Source organism: Carettochelys insculpta, chromosome 5 (assembly GCF_033958435.1).
Source record: "Carettochelys insculpta isolate YL-2023 chromosome 5, ASM3395843v1, whole genome shotgun sequence".
Lineage (NCBI taxonomy): Eukaryota > Metazoa > Chordata > Testudines > Carettochelyidae > Carettochelys > Carettochelys insculpta.
This window is the reverse complement of record NC_134141.1, coordinates 60,529,607-60,545,208: the sequence shown is the minus strand read 5'-3', so window position 1 is coordinate 60,545,208 and position 15,602 is coordinate 60,529,607. Positions and strand designations below refer to the sequence as shown.

The 15,602-nt window shown below is 46.7% G+C and overlaps 2 protein-coding genes across 8 annotated transcripts in view; both read right to left on the bottom strand.

Annotated features, from left to right (window-relative positions):
• The window catches only part of FRMD3 (FERM domain containing 3), a 249,462-nt gene that overhangs the window by 97,120 nt on the left and 136,740 nt on the right, over window positions 1–15,602 (bottom strand). For all 7 annotated transcript variants that reach the window (XM_074995192.1, XM_074995193.1, XM_074995194.1 and 4 more), the window contains one exon: window positions 14,486–14,564. In XM_074995192.1, the coding sequence (XP_074851293.1) occupies window positions 14,486–14,564 (79 nt within the window). The remainder of the gene's footprint in view (window positions 1–14,485; window positions 14,565–15,602) is intronic.
• Window positions 1–15,602, bottom strand: part of TMED7 (transmembrane p24 trafficking protein 7) — a 304,389-nt gene that overhangs the window by 278,630 nt on the left and 10,157 nt on the right. The gene's annotated exons all lie outside the window — the stretch shown is intronic.

The window sequence follows — 15,602 nt, the reverse complement described above, 5'->3', positions numbered from 1 at the left end:
GCAAACAGCCATGTATTATTAGAGCCTGCTCTAACCTAATCCCCCTCTCCTCCTCCAGAGCCAGGCACCCCCAACCCTCCCACTCTAACCCAATGCCCTCCCACCTGCCCCAGAGCCAGGCACTCCCAGCTCCTTCTCCCTCCCTTCCTCAGAGCCAGGCACCCCAAGTCCTCCCCAGACATTCTAACTCTACCCCTCTCTCCTCCCCCCAGAGCCAGGCTCTCCCAGACCCCTCACTCTAACCCAATCCACCACCCCTCCCCCAGAGCAAGTCGCCCCCAGGCCCTCCCCTGCTATAACCCAATGCCCACTATGTCTGGGACTCACCAGAGCGGCTGTCACTGCCACCATGCGCTTCTTCCTCCAGGCACTGGGGCATGTACCCAGAGCGGCAGTGAGCCGTCCAGGCCCACCGCTCATTGCTCAAAGCGCTACATGTGGCTCGAGAGCTGCGGGTTGGCCACCCCTGCCCTAACCCTTTGGTACATTAGTATTGGAAATTTCCCTAGGACTCTTGTCCCCAAGAAGCTACAGTTACTCTCACGCTATTTTTGTCTGTCTTGCTGATGTAAATCTTCATTCAGCCACAACTCACTAATCGGTTTTAAACTTGGCACTTCTGGAGCACAGGTGGTTCCCACGAGAAAAAATGTCTTCCACTTCAGTGAACTGAAGGCCTTGGTGACACAAAAAAACCCTTAATCTGCAATAAAAACATGCTATTAGAGCTGTATTGGGGCAAATATGCAATTTCAAAGCTTGTATCTGTTAAATTATCCTCACCAGTATGTAGTCAGCCTGTACAGAGTTGGAATGACCACGAATCTGGAAAAACAACAGCTTGGGAAAGTAATTCAGGGCTGTAACAACTGGTCTCACCCTTGTTACGCTGCCTCAGGATGGTCCCAGTGGGGATAGGGGACTGGGGATGGGCTGGGGGCAGACAGCAGACACAGCACAGCCCGAGCCCCATACTTGCTTGGAGCCTGTGCCAGGAAGCCACATGCCACGAAGCTGTGTACCAGCCCCTGCCCATGGGCGTGCAACATAGCCTGACCTGCTGCTGGGGGAGGCAGAGACCGCCAGCCCGCCACTTGTGCATGTGTGCTCACCCTACCCGGCTGGGCCCTGCACAGCCCAACCTGGTGCTTGCCCCACAGGAGGGACCCAGGGTAGTGCTGTTGTTGCCATGGTGACAAAGCTCAGCAGGGCCTAGGCCAGGCAGATGCCCAGCAACAGGCGGGGCTTTCCCAAAGGGGGGGGGGGGAGGGGCAGCGCTCCTCCACCTGCCACCAGCAGAGGGCGAGTTCACCCAGTCCCGCCACGTGCACTGGAAGGTGGGAGGGGCCTGCAGAACCCCTGGCTTGAAGCTGTTTCCAATACATACAGGGGCTCTAGTTGGGTTCAAAGGTTAAAGTCCCCTCTAAAACATATTCCAGCTCCCCTGAATCCCGCCTGCTCAGTGCTGCTGGCTTTCGTGCACCCCTGCCCCTAGATTGCCTGGTGGCTGTGCAGGGCTGGGCCCTCTGGGGCAGCCTGGCTGCTGCTGGGGTGGCTGAGGTGCTGGGGGGGGGGTGCTGGGGAGGCCTTAGGTGCTGGGTCTGTGGGGGAAGAGACTCCTGTGGCCGCCTGAGGTGATGACACTGGGGAGTTGCTGCACCCCCAGCTTAAAGCCGTTTCTGTCCTGTGCAGGGTTTATGCTCAGGTTCAGTGGCACTCAGTGCTTCACCCTCCATCCCACCACCTAGTATGCAGTGCTCTGTCTTTGGCAGAGTGTGAGCGCTTCTCAGTCTGGGCTGGGGAGGTGGTGCCTGAGCTGTTTGCGGTGGACCTGGTGGTGCTCAGGGTGTGCTTGGGGCTGTACGAACCTGAAGCCAGGCCTGGGGAGCCCAGCCCTCCTGGCTTTCCCTGCTGCAGGACTGCTGACTTTGTGCCCTGCTGAGTACAAGGTTTCGCAGCCTCAGCCTGTGATGGGGTCACTCAGTGACGCACTTTATGGGGATCCTTTTGGCAACCTTCACTGTGGCTCTTGTAATAACCTGGTACAAATTACAGTGCCGAGGCCCAGCTGTCAGGGGTGCCTGGCTTATTCAAGCTGTATGAGCAAAACCCAGCAAAGGTCCTCTTCCCAAATCAGAACCCTGATGTGTGGGACAAGCAGGGGGCGGCAGCAAAGGAGGTGCCCCTGTCACCACCATTTCCCGGGCACAGACCCTGTGGCCCGATGCTGCCTGTGTGACTGTGGCCCAGCGCAGCAGGCCCAGCTCAGCACCTTCATCCCCGGCTCCATCAGTGGCAGCTCCACAGAGTTGCTGGAATATACAGCTGGGGGTGCCTGGCTATGGGGGAATGAAGGGGGGTGGGGTTAAACCAGGGGCATGGGGTGCCTGGCTCTGCGGGGAGGGCATTGTCCCTCAAGCATTCCGAAAATCTGGCAACCTAGAGTGGCCTGGCCTTCCATGGGGCTGCCAGGGATCCTCAGAGGGCGAGACGCTGCCCAGTGCAGCCACAGCCGGGAGCCTCCATTGCACCTTGTGGGTAGCCTCATTTAAGTGGCTGCTACTAGCCTGTTCTCCCCAGGGTAATAAATGCACCCAGTCTGGCTGCCAGCAGGCCAGGAGCCCTGCAGGTCTGCTCCCTTGCACCCACACGGGATGTGGGGTAGGGGAGACCAGGTAGAGCAGCACCATGACAGTGGGAAGGTCAGAAGGGACAGGAGCCCATTACCTCCCCACACTTGGCTGGACGGAGCAAACTGCAAACCTGTGAACTCCTCGCAGCACCTCAGCATTCCCTGTCAGCTGAGCACTTCGGCCTCACCTAGGAGAGATTCAGGTACCGCCCAACAGATTAGCAGAGTGCCCACCACCACCCCCAGCTGGCAGCGTGTGTTTCTGCTGGCCATGCACATGCCCCTTTGCATAGTGCCACCCGCGCTGCCTGTCCACACAATGCCACCTCCACACACCCTGCCCCTGAAGAGGGCCACCACATGCACCACACCCTGCAAACAGTGGCACTCACTCATCCTCCCTACCCGTGTGCACAGCCCCACTTACGCTCCCTCATCAGGTACACGTGCCATTGCCAGAGACCCTACCCGCAGCACCAGCTCCAAATACCCTGCCCCTGTGCACAGTGTCACATATTCCCTGCCCCTGTGCACAGCACCATTCACCTCTGCCCCCGCACACAATGCCACTGCCACCAGCACACCCGATACACAGCATTAGCTGTGCTCACACGCACACACGGCCCCTACACACAGCACAACTGCACATGCCTGCCCTGACACACTGCCACCAGCACACCCTGCCTCTGCCCATCATCCCACTCCTGCACACCCTGTGCCTGCACACACAGGGCCACCAGCACTTTTGGCACAGCACCACCACCATTTACACCCTGCCTGTACACACTTCACCATCTCCACACACCCTCTCCCAACACACAATACCATCAGCATCTGTGCACGCATGCACACACACGCACACACCCCACCACCACACATACACACACAAACACTGCTCGGACACAGCACTACCAGCTCCTCCACACACACCCTTGGCCCTACACGCACCACCACCTCCCACATTACCACCTCGACTCTGCAACCAGTGCTGTCTGCACAGCCCTGCCACAGCCCGGCACAAGCGGCCGTGGGCCCTGCTAAGTTGGGAGAGATGGGGGCACATCAAGTCCACCACACACCGCTTCCTCCCCCGCCACCAGCAAGCCCAGGGGGAACCAGACACAGCCCGCCCCACACAGCGTAAGCAGTGTGTTAATAATAATAATAATAATAATATGTATTTTCCCTTTTTCTACAAAATAACTACTATGATACATGAGAGGCGCAATTTTATATTCTTCCCTCAGGTGCAAAATTAGCTAGTTACAGCACTGCAATGCGTGTTCCCTTTTTAGTGAGTAACAAAACCAATCTTACAAAAAAGCATTTCATGGGTACAGCATAGTGTTTGCTGGCCAATTCTGAGGCCAACGTACCTGCTCTAACACTGCAGGTTGATGATTTCTGAGTTTGAAGATGAGATAATACTGGAACCAACACATCAGCAAATACTGGAGAGGCAGCATTAACCATTTAATCATTCTCACCTACACTAGGCATTCAGACTGAGAACAAAAAACACTTACAGAATGGAACACAGGAATAGAAGCTATTATAACAGCCATCTTCTCTTGGAGTATCAACTGCAGTGGAGACACTATGACCACATTAAATTGCATTATTGTGATATACACAGAAATCATTCATAACCGTAACGTTCTTACCCAACCACTCACACCTAATGGCATAACATTTCTTAGGCAAAACAACAAGGAAATGGTAAAAGTGCTAAGTTCAAGAAAGTTAACATACACCAGATTATTTAATGTTGACTTAAAATTGTATTAATGGGACCAAATATTAAAATTGCAATGTTTTTGCTAATTACATCACTTTTAATGCACATGGGTGAGGAAAAGGACTTGCAGCACTGTAAAAGAAAGAAAAATGCAGTATATTCTGTCTTTACTGCTTCATTCTGTGGTGTAGAACACTGATCTAGGTTCCTTTTTGTTGTTAGCATCCTCACCCAGGAAAAAACTAAAAACACACATGTACATTCATTAACACTCAAAAATAGACCTATAGATGAGAACTACTGTGCCACACCAGTGACAACATTCTGCACTTAGTGGGTAAGATATTGCTAGAACACGTTGGGTCAAGCAGCATTTCTAAGGCAGCTGGGAAGTTAACCCTATTTGTCATATGCATTCCTACAGATTTAGAAAGAGGAAAATGGAGATAGCGAGTCAAGGTGATATTTCTAAGCCAACAGTCTGGGAAATTTTAATCTCACAAACACCAATATCTTTATTTTACTTGTTTGTCTACAAAGAATTATAACAAGCCAAACAAAATCAAAAAGTGCACGCTTTCTACTTTCCCAGACACAGCTTTGAAATCATGTCATTCATTTAGGTCTTAAGTGTGGAAGACTGAGGTCACTAACTCCAATGAACTCTGTTCAAAGACTTGTGTTATGAAATTATAGCTGTACAGCCAGCATTAACCCACAAATGAGAATGCCTCAAATGGTCTCTAATCCTGTTTCAGGTTAGGGGAGAGGAACCTCAGAACATCTTTGATAGCCAATATTTTCAGTAATATTTAGAGAAAAATCAGACAAGTAATGAATGAACTATACAATGAAAAACCACCTTATTTCGTGGTCCAATGGTTAAAGCTCTCCGGGTCCTTCAGACACACAAGCCACCTCACCATTACAAGGAATGGACAATGCGATATGCACTTCTGGCAAACTTCATCCCAAAACATGCTATCATGGAATAAAAATTTGGGACCACACCAAAACAGCCTGGAAAGAAATCTGCGCTAAAACATTAGGAAAGAGGACAACACTCACAAAGAATGGCTCATAGCAGAAACTCTGAGAAAAGCAAAGGAATGAAAGGACACAAAAGCAGCAGTCAACAACAGCAAAACAAGAGCAGCCAAAGTGGAAGCTCAGAGACTGTATTCAAAAGCCTACAAAGAAATTTAAAAGGCTGTAGAACAGGACAAGAACTTCTTTGTGGAAGACCTTGCACAACAAGCTAAACCAGGTGCAGGACAGAAAAATTTGAAAGAGCTCTCTAACACCCAGAAGCAAGCTGGGTCATGGAGTACAGTGGATCAGCCAGTACAGGATAAAGAGGTGTGTGTGCTAATGAACCCAAGTGAGCAGCTCAATAGATGGAAGGAACACTTTGAAGAGCTACTGAACTGCCCTGCCCACATGGAACCTCCAGAGTTACCACCTGCAAATACACCTTTGCAAATTAACAGCAGCAGACCTACAAAAGAAGAAATCAGAAAAGCGGAAAATAACCTGGTCCAGACAACTTCCCTGCAAAAGCAATCAAGGCAGGTAGTGAGACATCAGTCAACATGATGTATAATCTATTTGGGAAAATCTGGGACACTGAGGAGATCCCACAAGACTGGAAACACTGCTATCTTCTCAAGCTTCCAAAGAAAGGCAACCTGAAGGAATGCAAGAACTGGAGGGGATTCCAGGAAAAGCGTTCAATAGGATTCTCTTGGAGAGAATGAGGACAGGACTTGACAGACAGCTCAGAGAAAAACAGGCCGGCTTCTGAAGCGAGAGATCTTGTACTGACCAAATAGCAACTGTGAAATGATCACGTAACACTCCACTTGAGTGAGACTGCCCCCTGTACATAACCTTCACAGATTCTGAAAAAGCCTTCGACAGCACTGATAAAACTCTTTGTGGGAACTGCTGCAACACCGTGGATCCCATCCAAAATTATTAACTTGATTCATTCAGTGTATGACTTCTCAAAATGCCAAGTTGTTCACAACAGTGTCACAACAGACTCCTTTCAGCATACTCTCAGGAGCGTGACAAGGCTGCCTATTGTCTCCTTTCCTGTTCTCGTTCACAATGGACTGGATTATGAGCAGGACAACAGATGCCCATCCACAAGGCATTCAGTGGACACTTTTCAAACAGCTAGAGAACACTGATTTTGCTGATGATGTCACCCTCCTTTCACACAGACATGAAAGCATGGGGGGGGTGGAACTGCTGCAATGACTGGACTCGGCATTAAGAAGGGAAAGACCAAGACAATGAGGATCAACCAGCCCAACACCACCACTATCATCTGGAAGATGTGGAGCAGTTCACATACTTGGCAAGTATTATGGGAAGAGACAGAGGAAGAGACAAGGATATCAGTGCCAGGATAGGGAAAGCAACAGCGGCATTCAAGACTCTTCATCCCATATGGAGTTCATAAATAATATCTGCAAAGACATAACTGCAGCTCTTCAACACAAATGTGATCAGAGTACTCTTGCATGCATGAGAAACCTGGTGTACTAAAAAGTCTTCAAATTACAAGCCACAGACACTCGTAAACAGATGCCTGAGGTACATCCTTCACATCAAATCACAAAACTTTGTCACAAATGAGGAGCTTTGGAACAGAGTGGGACAAGAACCAAATGATATTGAAACCAAGCGAAGAAGGTGGGGATGGCTAGGCCACACTCTCAGAAAACCATCATCCAGCATAGTCCATCAAGCTCTCAAATGGAACCTGCAAGCAAAACGCAAAAGAGGAAAACCTCAGACAACATGGAAGTGGTCTACTGAGACTGAAGGACAACAACTGGAGTACTCCTGGAGCCAGCTAAAAGTTTTGTCCTGGGACAGAGTGAAGTGGAGGAGACTTGCAGATGACCTACGCTCCACTCGGAGTACAAGGGTTAAGTAGTACTAGTAATGGGTATCAAGGAGCTTATAAAATTGAATAGTTCAAAATTACAACAGGAATGGTGCACAAGTTGCAGTATGGTGAACTGCATCACTTTCTCCATGTCCTTTAAACCACTGCAAATGCAACACATAGAAGGCACTGAAATATGAAGAGCTGTCAACTTGCTCTGATTGCTTATGTGATTTTTCTTTCAAGTCAGAAAATGTGGTTAATAGAACTGGCTGGTTGAAAAAACTGGTGTTTATAAAAACAAGGTTCTAGTGTATCCCTATTTTATTACTATAAGCCAAACTGCAATATTAGAACTAATATTAACTGAAATCTTTTTGGCATCTAATTAAGCCATTACCATGATTCTCAAACATAAGAAGATGCAGGAGAAACTGGGAGCCTTTTGTCTGCTTGTTGCTGTTTTGTTGATTTGTTTATTTGGTTTGGCTGGGTGGTTGGTTTTTTTTTTTGTTTTGTTTTTTGTTTTCCATGTAGGAAGACAAAACATCAGTCATGTAGCACTTCAAAGACTAACAAAATAATTTATTAGGTGATAAGCTTCCGTGACACAAGCTCACTTCTTCAGATCTATAGCATGTCCAGTCCAGACTCAATTACATAGTAGAGTGGTCCAAAAAAGGCAATAAAAACTGACAAATCAAATACACGGAAGACGTGGTTACTCTTCAGTCTTTAAAGTGCTATATGACTGCTGTTTTGTTTCGTTAGAATCCATACTAAACACAGCTAACACTCTGTTACCAGTGTTCTTAATTTAGCTTACACCCATCCTATACAAAAACAGAGCAAATGTTTGAAAACTCCTGAAAAGACAAAAGTTATATATAAACACAAAATAAGTATTGTTAACAGCTGGTATGTATCTATTTCCTTCTGTTTCATTGAAGTTACGTGTTATTGGCCCTAACATGAGGAAGGTCTTTAAAATGTAATTTTTACTGAAGTGCCTTCTGAAGAGTAATAGGTTTTCTGAAGCCCACATAGACAAGATGATGTAGTGAAGGCACTGGTGCAGGCCACGATGTCCCAGCAGGAGGCTACCCGGACCCAGCAAGAATCAGCCCGACTGCAAGTGACCAACCAGCTGTTGATGAGCCAAGCAGCCCAGGACCGAGCCACCCTGAAGGCCCTGACCACTCAGTGCATGGCCAAGATGGAGCACGGCCACTGAAGGCCAGTGGGTATTTACAAAAGATAATGGGGGAAGATGATGTGAAGGCATACCTCCTGGCATTTGAAAGGACAGCTCCACAAGAAGGCTGGCCCCAAGCTTAGTGGGCCAGCATTTTGGCCCCTTTCCTATGCAGAGAGGCCAAGAAAGTACTATTTCGATATGTCTGAAGAAGCTGCTACTGACTACTCCCAACTGAAGGCCAAGACAGTTGCAAGTTCAGGGGGTGATTGCTGCTCTCTGAGCCCAAAGATTCCACGACTGGAGGTACCGAGAAGACAGAGCCCCACAGTCCCAGCTGTTTGACCTGACCCACCTCTGACCCAAAAGTGGCTGCAGCCCAAAACTCACAGCCCACAGGAAATGGTGGGGACCATCTTCTTGGACAGGTATACGAGGGGACGACCATCTGACCTGTGAGGCTAGGTCAGCCAAAATGACCCCTCCTCCTCCAATGATACAGTGGCCCTCATGGAGAGAAAGCTGGACACTGAAGGCCTCTTGTGGCCCTTCGGGGGATGAGGCACGACAGAATAGGTGGCCTGCCCCAAGGAGCTGGTTACTCGAAACCTTGGACCAGACTGGGTATGGGAGAAAGGAGTTGGAAGAACAGCCGGAGGCCATACAAGAAGTTGGGGTCCAAGAGAAGGAAGGACAGGGTGCCAAGGCCAATGGCCCGTGGGGCAAGGGGAGACCCTCAGCCAGGTATAGGGAGCTAGGACACATTTTAGCTCAGTGCCCAAATTTAGAGGAGCCCATGCAATGTGAGCTCTAGGATTTCGGAGATCCCTATGTCCTGATCAACCCCATAGCCATTACAACAGCTCCGCACTGACAGACCTGACCAATCAAAATGAAGAACGAGGAGACCATGGGCCTGGTAGATGCAGGCAGTGCAGTCATGCTTATCTCTGAGACTCTGATAGGGCAGGACCAGTTGTCCCCTTTTAAGCGCACAGAGATTACCTGTGTGCATAGGGTTGTCAATTACCCCCCTGCTGTTCTGGTACAGACAGAGGTCCAAGGGAATGTCAGGAAGGTAACTGCAGGGTTGGTCCCTTGACTCCTCTATCCATTTGTCATAGGGAGGGACTTCCAGGGGTTTAGTGACCTGCTCCCCACGGATAATGCAAAAGGAGAGAGCCCCCTCCCAGCCTCCTGGGCATTTGACCAGGACCTGTTCTTGGGGTGAGGAAAGCCCCCTGAGCCTCAGAGGCAAGAAAGGAGGGCAGCAAAAAAGTTAGGAACTCATATCCTGGCCCAGAATCTAAGGCCAGCCTTGACAGGATGTGGAGCTGAAAGAGCCAACAGGGGAGCAGCCCAGGAGGCAGGCCCAGTGCTTCAGGGCTCCTGGGGATGGAAGCAGGGGAAGACGTATCTGGGCTTGAACAAAAGAGGACCTTGCTTGAGAACTGTGGGCAGGACCAGGCCAATGAACCAATATATCACAACATACGAATGGAAGCAATCAAGATAAATGAGGTCCCGGTAGAAGAGAGGCCTAAGGGCCCTAGACCTTACTATGTGCTTACGGGGGATCTCTTACATCGACCAGATGCCACTGGTGGAGCAATTCCTGGTGCCCTAAAGACACTGGAGAGCAGTTTTAGACCTATCCCACACTCATTTGTTTGGGGAGCACTTGGCGGTTGACAAAACCCTGGACTGGGTCATATGGATGTTCTACTGGCCAGGCGTATACATGGAGGTCTGGCGATACTGCACCTCCTGCCCTGAATGTCAACTCAATGAGCCTCGGCCGCACCTAAGGACCCCACTAGTACCCTTGCCTATTATTGAGGTACCTATTGAGCACAGCACTCTGGACTTGGTCAGCCTATTGGAGAGGTCCACTCAGGGGCATCAGCACATATTGGTAGATCTTTTATCAATGCGATCACTATTTAAGTGGGCATCTAACAAGAGACGCATCAGCTTCACTGTTGGTGTCACCCATCAGGCCTTTTAACTCCTATTTAAATTCTACAACCGTTATCGCTGCTCTTGCTCTTTTTAATAAGCAAGAAAAGTCGGCCATCTGACTTTTTTTTTTTTTAAGCAAACATTGGCACTGAAAAGCAAGGGAGATCAGACCGCCTCTGAAGAATATTCCATTAAAATTATTTCTACAAAGCTCTGTAAAAACTGCCACGTACTGTAAGGCACCGCATACATTTCAAGAGTGGGAGCATGTGTCAAATTTAGCCTTGTGTACCAAACAATGCAAGAGATGTTATCCAGTAAATACCTTTGCATACACAGTGTAAGGGTGTACAAAGCTGAGTATGAAGAGTAATGCTCAGAGAGAACGGCAGCTTGCGCACTCCAACAGTTGCAGATTAGCAATGGGTCCCATGCCCAAGGCCCTAGCCAAATGGAGGCCCCCAGATAAATCAAATGTCCCCATGCCCTGGCCTGCTTTCCTATCTAATGCTCCTACCAGTGCACTGGTTCAGGGTGTAGGCTTGTTCCACCTGTCTGACACTTGTGCCTGGAAACAAGGTCAGGGTGCAGTTGGGATGCAGAGTGGCTTGCATTGCTTCCCCCTATCCAGAACTCCTTTCAGGGAGTGGGAAAAGCCCTCTGCCTGACCCCAGACCTAGCAAAAGCAAAGGGCTGAGGAGGGACTGCAAGTAAGAGGGCTGGGAATGGCCTCCACTTCCTCAGACAATTGAGAGAGACCCAATTTTATTCTTGAGTAAGCTATTCCACTTTGCTTTGTCTCTGTTTCCATCTTTAAACAGTGTGAGGCCAACTGTGCATGTGCATATATAAAAGCAAGATGCATTTACCTCACCTGGATATGTGTGAGAACAAGTTAAGTAAAGAGCACCAGATGCTATCAGGAATGCAATGTACTATCATTATGGTTCAGCTGATTCCACTGCTTTTCAGGAGAGAGGCCCACTCCTGTAGAGTACAGCTGGTGCAAAGGTCAAAGTGACAGAACGGCCTTCATTTATTTTCCAGTAAAGTATCTGAAAACATCCACAGCAAGATATGTAGTTCACCAGCATGGAAAGGGATTCGGGGGGGGTGGGGGGGGGTAGTTTCTATGAAAAGGGAGACAGGCTCAAGAGGAAACAGCTGCTTGCACAGTGCTAAATACAGACACCTTTTACATCTTTTTAATCCATGGGCATTTTGGTGTAAGAAAATGAATTCACTTAATTTAGTTCAGATACAGAGGGGGTATTAACTCCTACATTTAATCTCATACACTGCCTCCTGGTTTTGCTCCTGCAGCTAATTCTACTTTTGGGAGAAGGCCCCCTAACAGGGGGTGGCAAAGGAGTCCAGCTCTGAGGATGCAAATCAAAGAGGCCTGAGGCTTCTAGCTGCGGCTGTTGTTACTGAGGTGGCGACCAGAGCCCCAGGCCCTTTATGTTGCTGCCAGAGTGCCATGCGCATCTCTGAGGGATGAAGGGGCCTAGGACCCCACTCCTGGACAGTGCTGAGGGCTGGCTGTCCCAGCCACTCCCCTTTCAAGGGTGAAGAGCTGGACCCACACACACCCCTCACCTGACAGCCCATGGAAGCTGTCAGCAGTCCCCTGCCTCGGGGAATTCTGCACCATCGTGCAACGCAGAAATTACTGGTTAGTAACAGAGAGAAAGCCGTGCTAGTCTATATACTATCAAAACAAAAAAGCAGTCAAGTAGCACTTTAAAGACTAACAAAATAATTTATTAGGTGATGAGCTTTCATGGGACAAACCCACTTCTTCAGACCATAGCCAGACCAGAACAGACTCAATATTTAAGGCACAGAGAATCAAAAATAGTAATCAAGGTTGACAAATCAGAAAAAAAAATCATCAAGGTGAGCAAATCAGAGTAGAGGGGCGTGAGGGAGGAAAGTCAAGAATTAGATTATGCCAAGTATGCAAAAGAGCCCCTATAATGACCCAGAACATTTGCATCCCATTCAAACCACGTGTTAATGTGTCAAATTTGAATATAAAAAAAGAGTTCAGCAGCCTCTCTTTCCAAACTAGTGTGAAAATTGATCTTCAGGAAGACACAAACTCTTGACTTTGTGTGCACAGGATTGCCTTCCCCCTACCCCGCAAAGAAATGGGCTGCAGTTCTGCTAGCTGCCACTAGGGGCCACTGAACTTGGCAGAGCCCAACTTGCACACAGAACAGTATCAGAGAGGGTCCCCGTTAGTCCGTAACTGCAAAAACAATGAGTCCTGTGACACCTAATAGACCAACACATTTATTGGAGCATAAGCTTTTGTGGGCAAAAAAAAACCCACTCTCTTGCTTTTAGTTTCTTTCAATTTATAGCTAGCAAAAACAGTTTAGACAGAAAAACGAGTTTAAAATGACAATTTTTTTTAAATTAATCCAAAATCCCTACCACTATGATATCCTGATTGTCTTTCTGGGCTCTGTACAGTGCATAGTCCCTTCAAAAAAAAAAGCAACATCAAGAGAAGAAATAAGACTTGGATCAAATCAGAAATTTTATAAATAGCCAAATAAACTGAGTGGTATTACTTACATACCATAGATATTTTATATCTACAAGATATGTTAAACAAATGCATTTTGTGTAGTAATTTACACAGCTACTTTGTCCTCATACAAAAGTTTTTATCCTATGGCCTCAGAATAGCTTACAAAGATAATCCAATTAGTTGGGTAGCTCAGGGTTACAACACGTTTACACAGAGACAGAGATTTGTCCAAGAAAATATACTAATGATTATTCCAAATAACCTAACTCACAGGCCTGTCCCCTATTCAGTAAGCCACTTTGTTCTAATATTTTACCAGCAGAAAACAATTGTAATTTGAAGACCACATAATATGTCAGTTCTCTAAATACCATACATATCTAGAAAACATAGCATTTAGCAGAATGCAAGCTACTACTATAGTCTCTGCTGGATTGCGGACACTGTTACCAAAGCGCTTTAAGATTTTTCCACAACACGACTTATTTCATTGCACTCCCAGCTATGACGCGCTCCTGGAAAACAAAAATGGTGCAGAAGTCAACAGAGCCATTAGCAGCCTGAATTTTTTTCCAATATATTGTTTGAAAATAACCATAGCAACAGAACATACATAATAAATGAGTGAGGACTACTTAAAAACCACAGACAGCAACCCTTTCTTCCATTCCCCACCACTACCCCTCCACTGAACACAACTGTTCTGCTGCCGTTCAGACCAGTAACAGCCCTTCACCTCTGCACCAGCTGTGGAGTGAACGTATGCTTCTCAACTGGACGAGTAATCAAATCAGTAACAACAATAGAAGTAGGCAACAATTCTATAGTACCTTTCTGAGGAAAGTGTCTCCAAGTCCTTTACAAACATTGTCCCCAGTCATGAAAATGAGCATAGGTGAGTAAATTCAGTGGGACTACTCATACTTACAATTTGAACCATTCAGGTCATTACTGAATTAAAACAAGCAATTCTGCAGCACCTTAAAGACTAACAAATTTGTTTATTAGGTAATGAGCTTCCATGGGTAAGACCCAAGCAGTCTTTAAGGTGCTACAGAACTACTTGTTTTTTTTGTGAGGCTACAGACTAAAGCTACCCCTCTGAGACTAATTACTCAATTAATCATCACTGGAACAGTAGTACTATCCTCATTTTAAGGTGAGGAATTTGAGGCACAGAGCATATTTACCCAAGTCCATGCTGCTAGTCAGCAACAGAGCCAAGATTAAATCTGAATTCCAAATCCCCTCTTCTAACCACTGCCTCAATCTATGGTGCATTCCATTGGAACCCACACACTGTTACCATTTATGTTGAGCTCCCAAAGAGTGCTTGGAACAGTGAAAGAAAGAGATCTATGTTAAATTAATGTTAGCAGCAGGGTAAAGGTTTAACACAGCATGTGTGATATCACCATTTGCTGTGAACCAAGGGAAACGAATCCTGCAAATTAAATGCATGATTTCTCAACTTGGTAAAGATTTACATTAAATGCACAGACAGAAAAAAATACCTGGTGAGCTCTTCTTTAATCTTCAAGGGTTCATGTGGGTAGAATTTCACTCTAAAGCACATGGTATATGGTGGATGAGCTGAAACATTATAAAAAAAATAAAAAAGCATGAGAACAGCAGCAAAGAACATCACCTCAATCACGCTCCGGGAGAGGCTTTCAACACTCATACTGAATAGCCTGTGAGATGATTAGCTCTGCAACATCAGGTAGCGCACCAAAAAACAAAGCAAAGCAAAAATTTAAAAAAAAAAAAATCCATGAAACATATGACGGGAAAGCCCGAAGCATGTGCAGGATCCAACCAAATTAAGCAAATCAGTTTACACATGGTTTTGCACCTCACAGTATTTATTGCTCAACCTATGCAGTGGAATAAAGTGTAATTGTTTTCCATGTCAATTAACACAGTAAATTAGAAGTAATGGTCTCCTATCTTTCTGCAGTGATGTACAAAAAGGTCACGTATAACTGCTTTTCCCGATAACGTTAATGCCTGGATTACAAAATGGAAAAAGGCGTTCGTTGAATTTCATTTTTGTATTTTAAGGTAAGGTTGTATTTTGCAAACAACTTACCTGTATCTGAACCACCTGTTTTGTAATCAGCATACCATCACTGCGAGATAATCAGATCTCAAACTGAAGAACTGTATCAGCTATAGCACTTGATTAATGTTTTAACCCTGCCAAAGATGATCTATGCTGTGTTTAATTACACCACTAAAAATTACACTAACACAATCTATGCATATTTCACTGATCTGATATTTCAGCTGTTGTTTTAATGGTTGACAATCCTGTATTACTTATCACTTTCTTATTTCATGTCTTACCATGGCAGCAGGGAGATGTTATCCCAAAAATGCAGTTTCCAGAGACCTAATAAGCATCTTCTTCCGATAATCATGCTAGGGTGAGAGAACCACAAGAGAAAAGCAAAGCAGTTCTAGGGATTGTCTACACTGGGGGATTTTTTTTTTTTGGGAAAGAAACCTTTTTTCCAAAAACCTCCCAAAGCGTTCGCACCGCCAAGAAGGAAAATTCAAGATAAGGTGGCTTTTCCCCTCAAAGTAACTACCTCAGCTCTGCAAATGACTTTTGCGGACATGTTATTC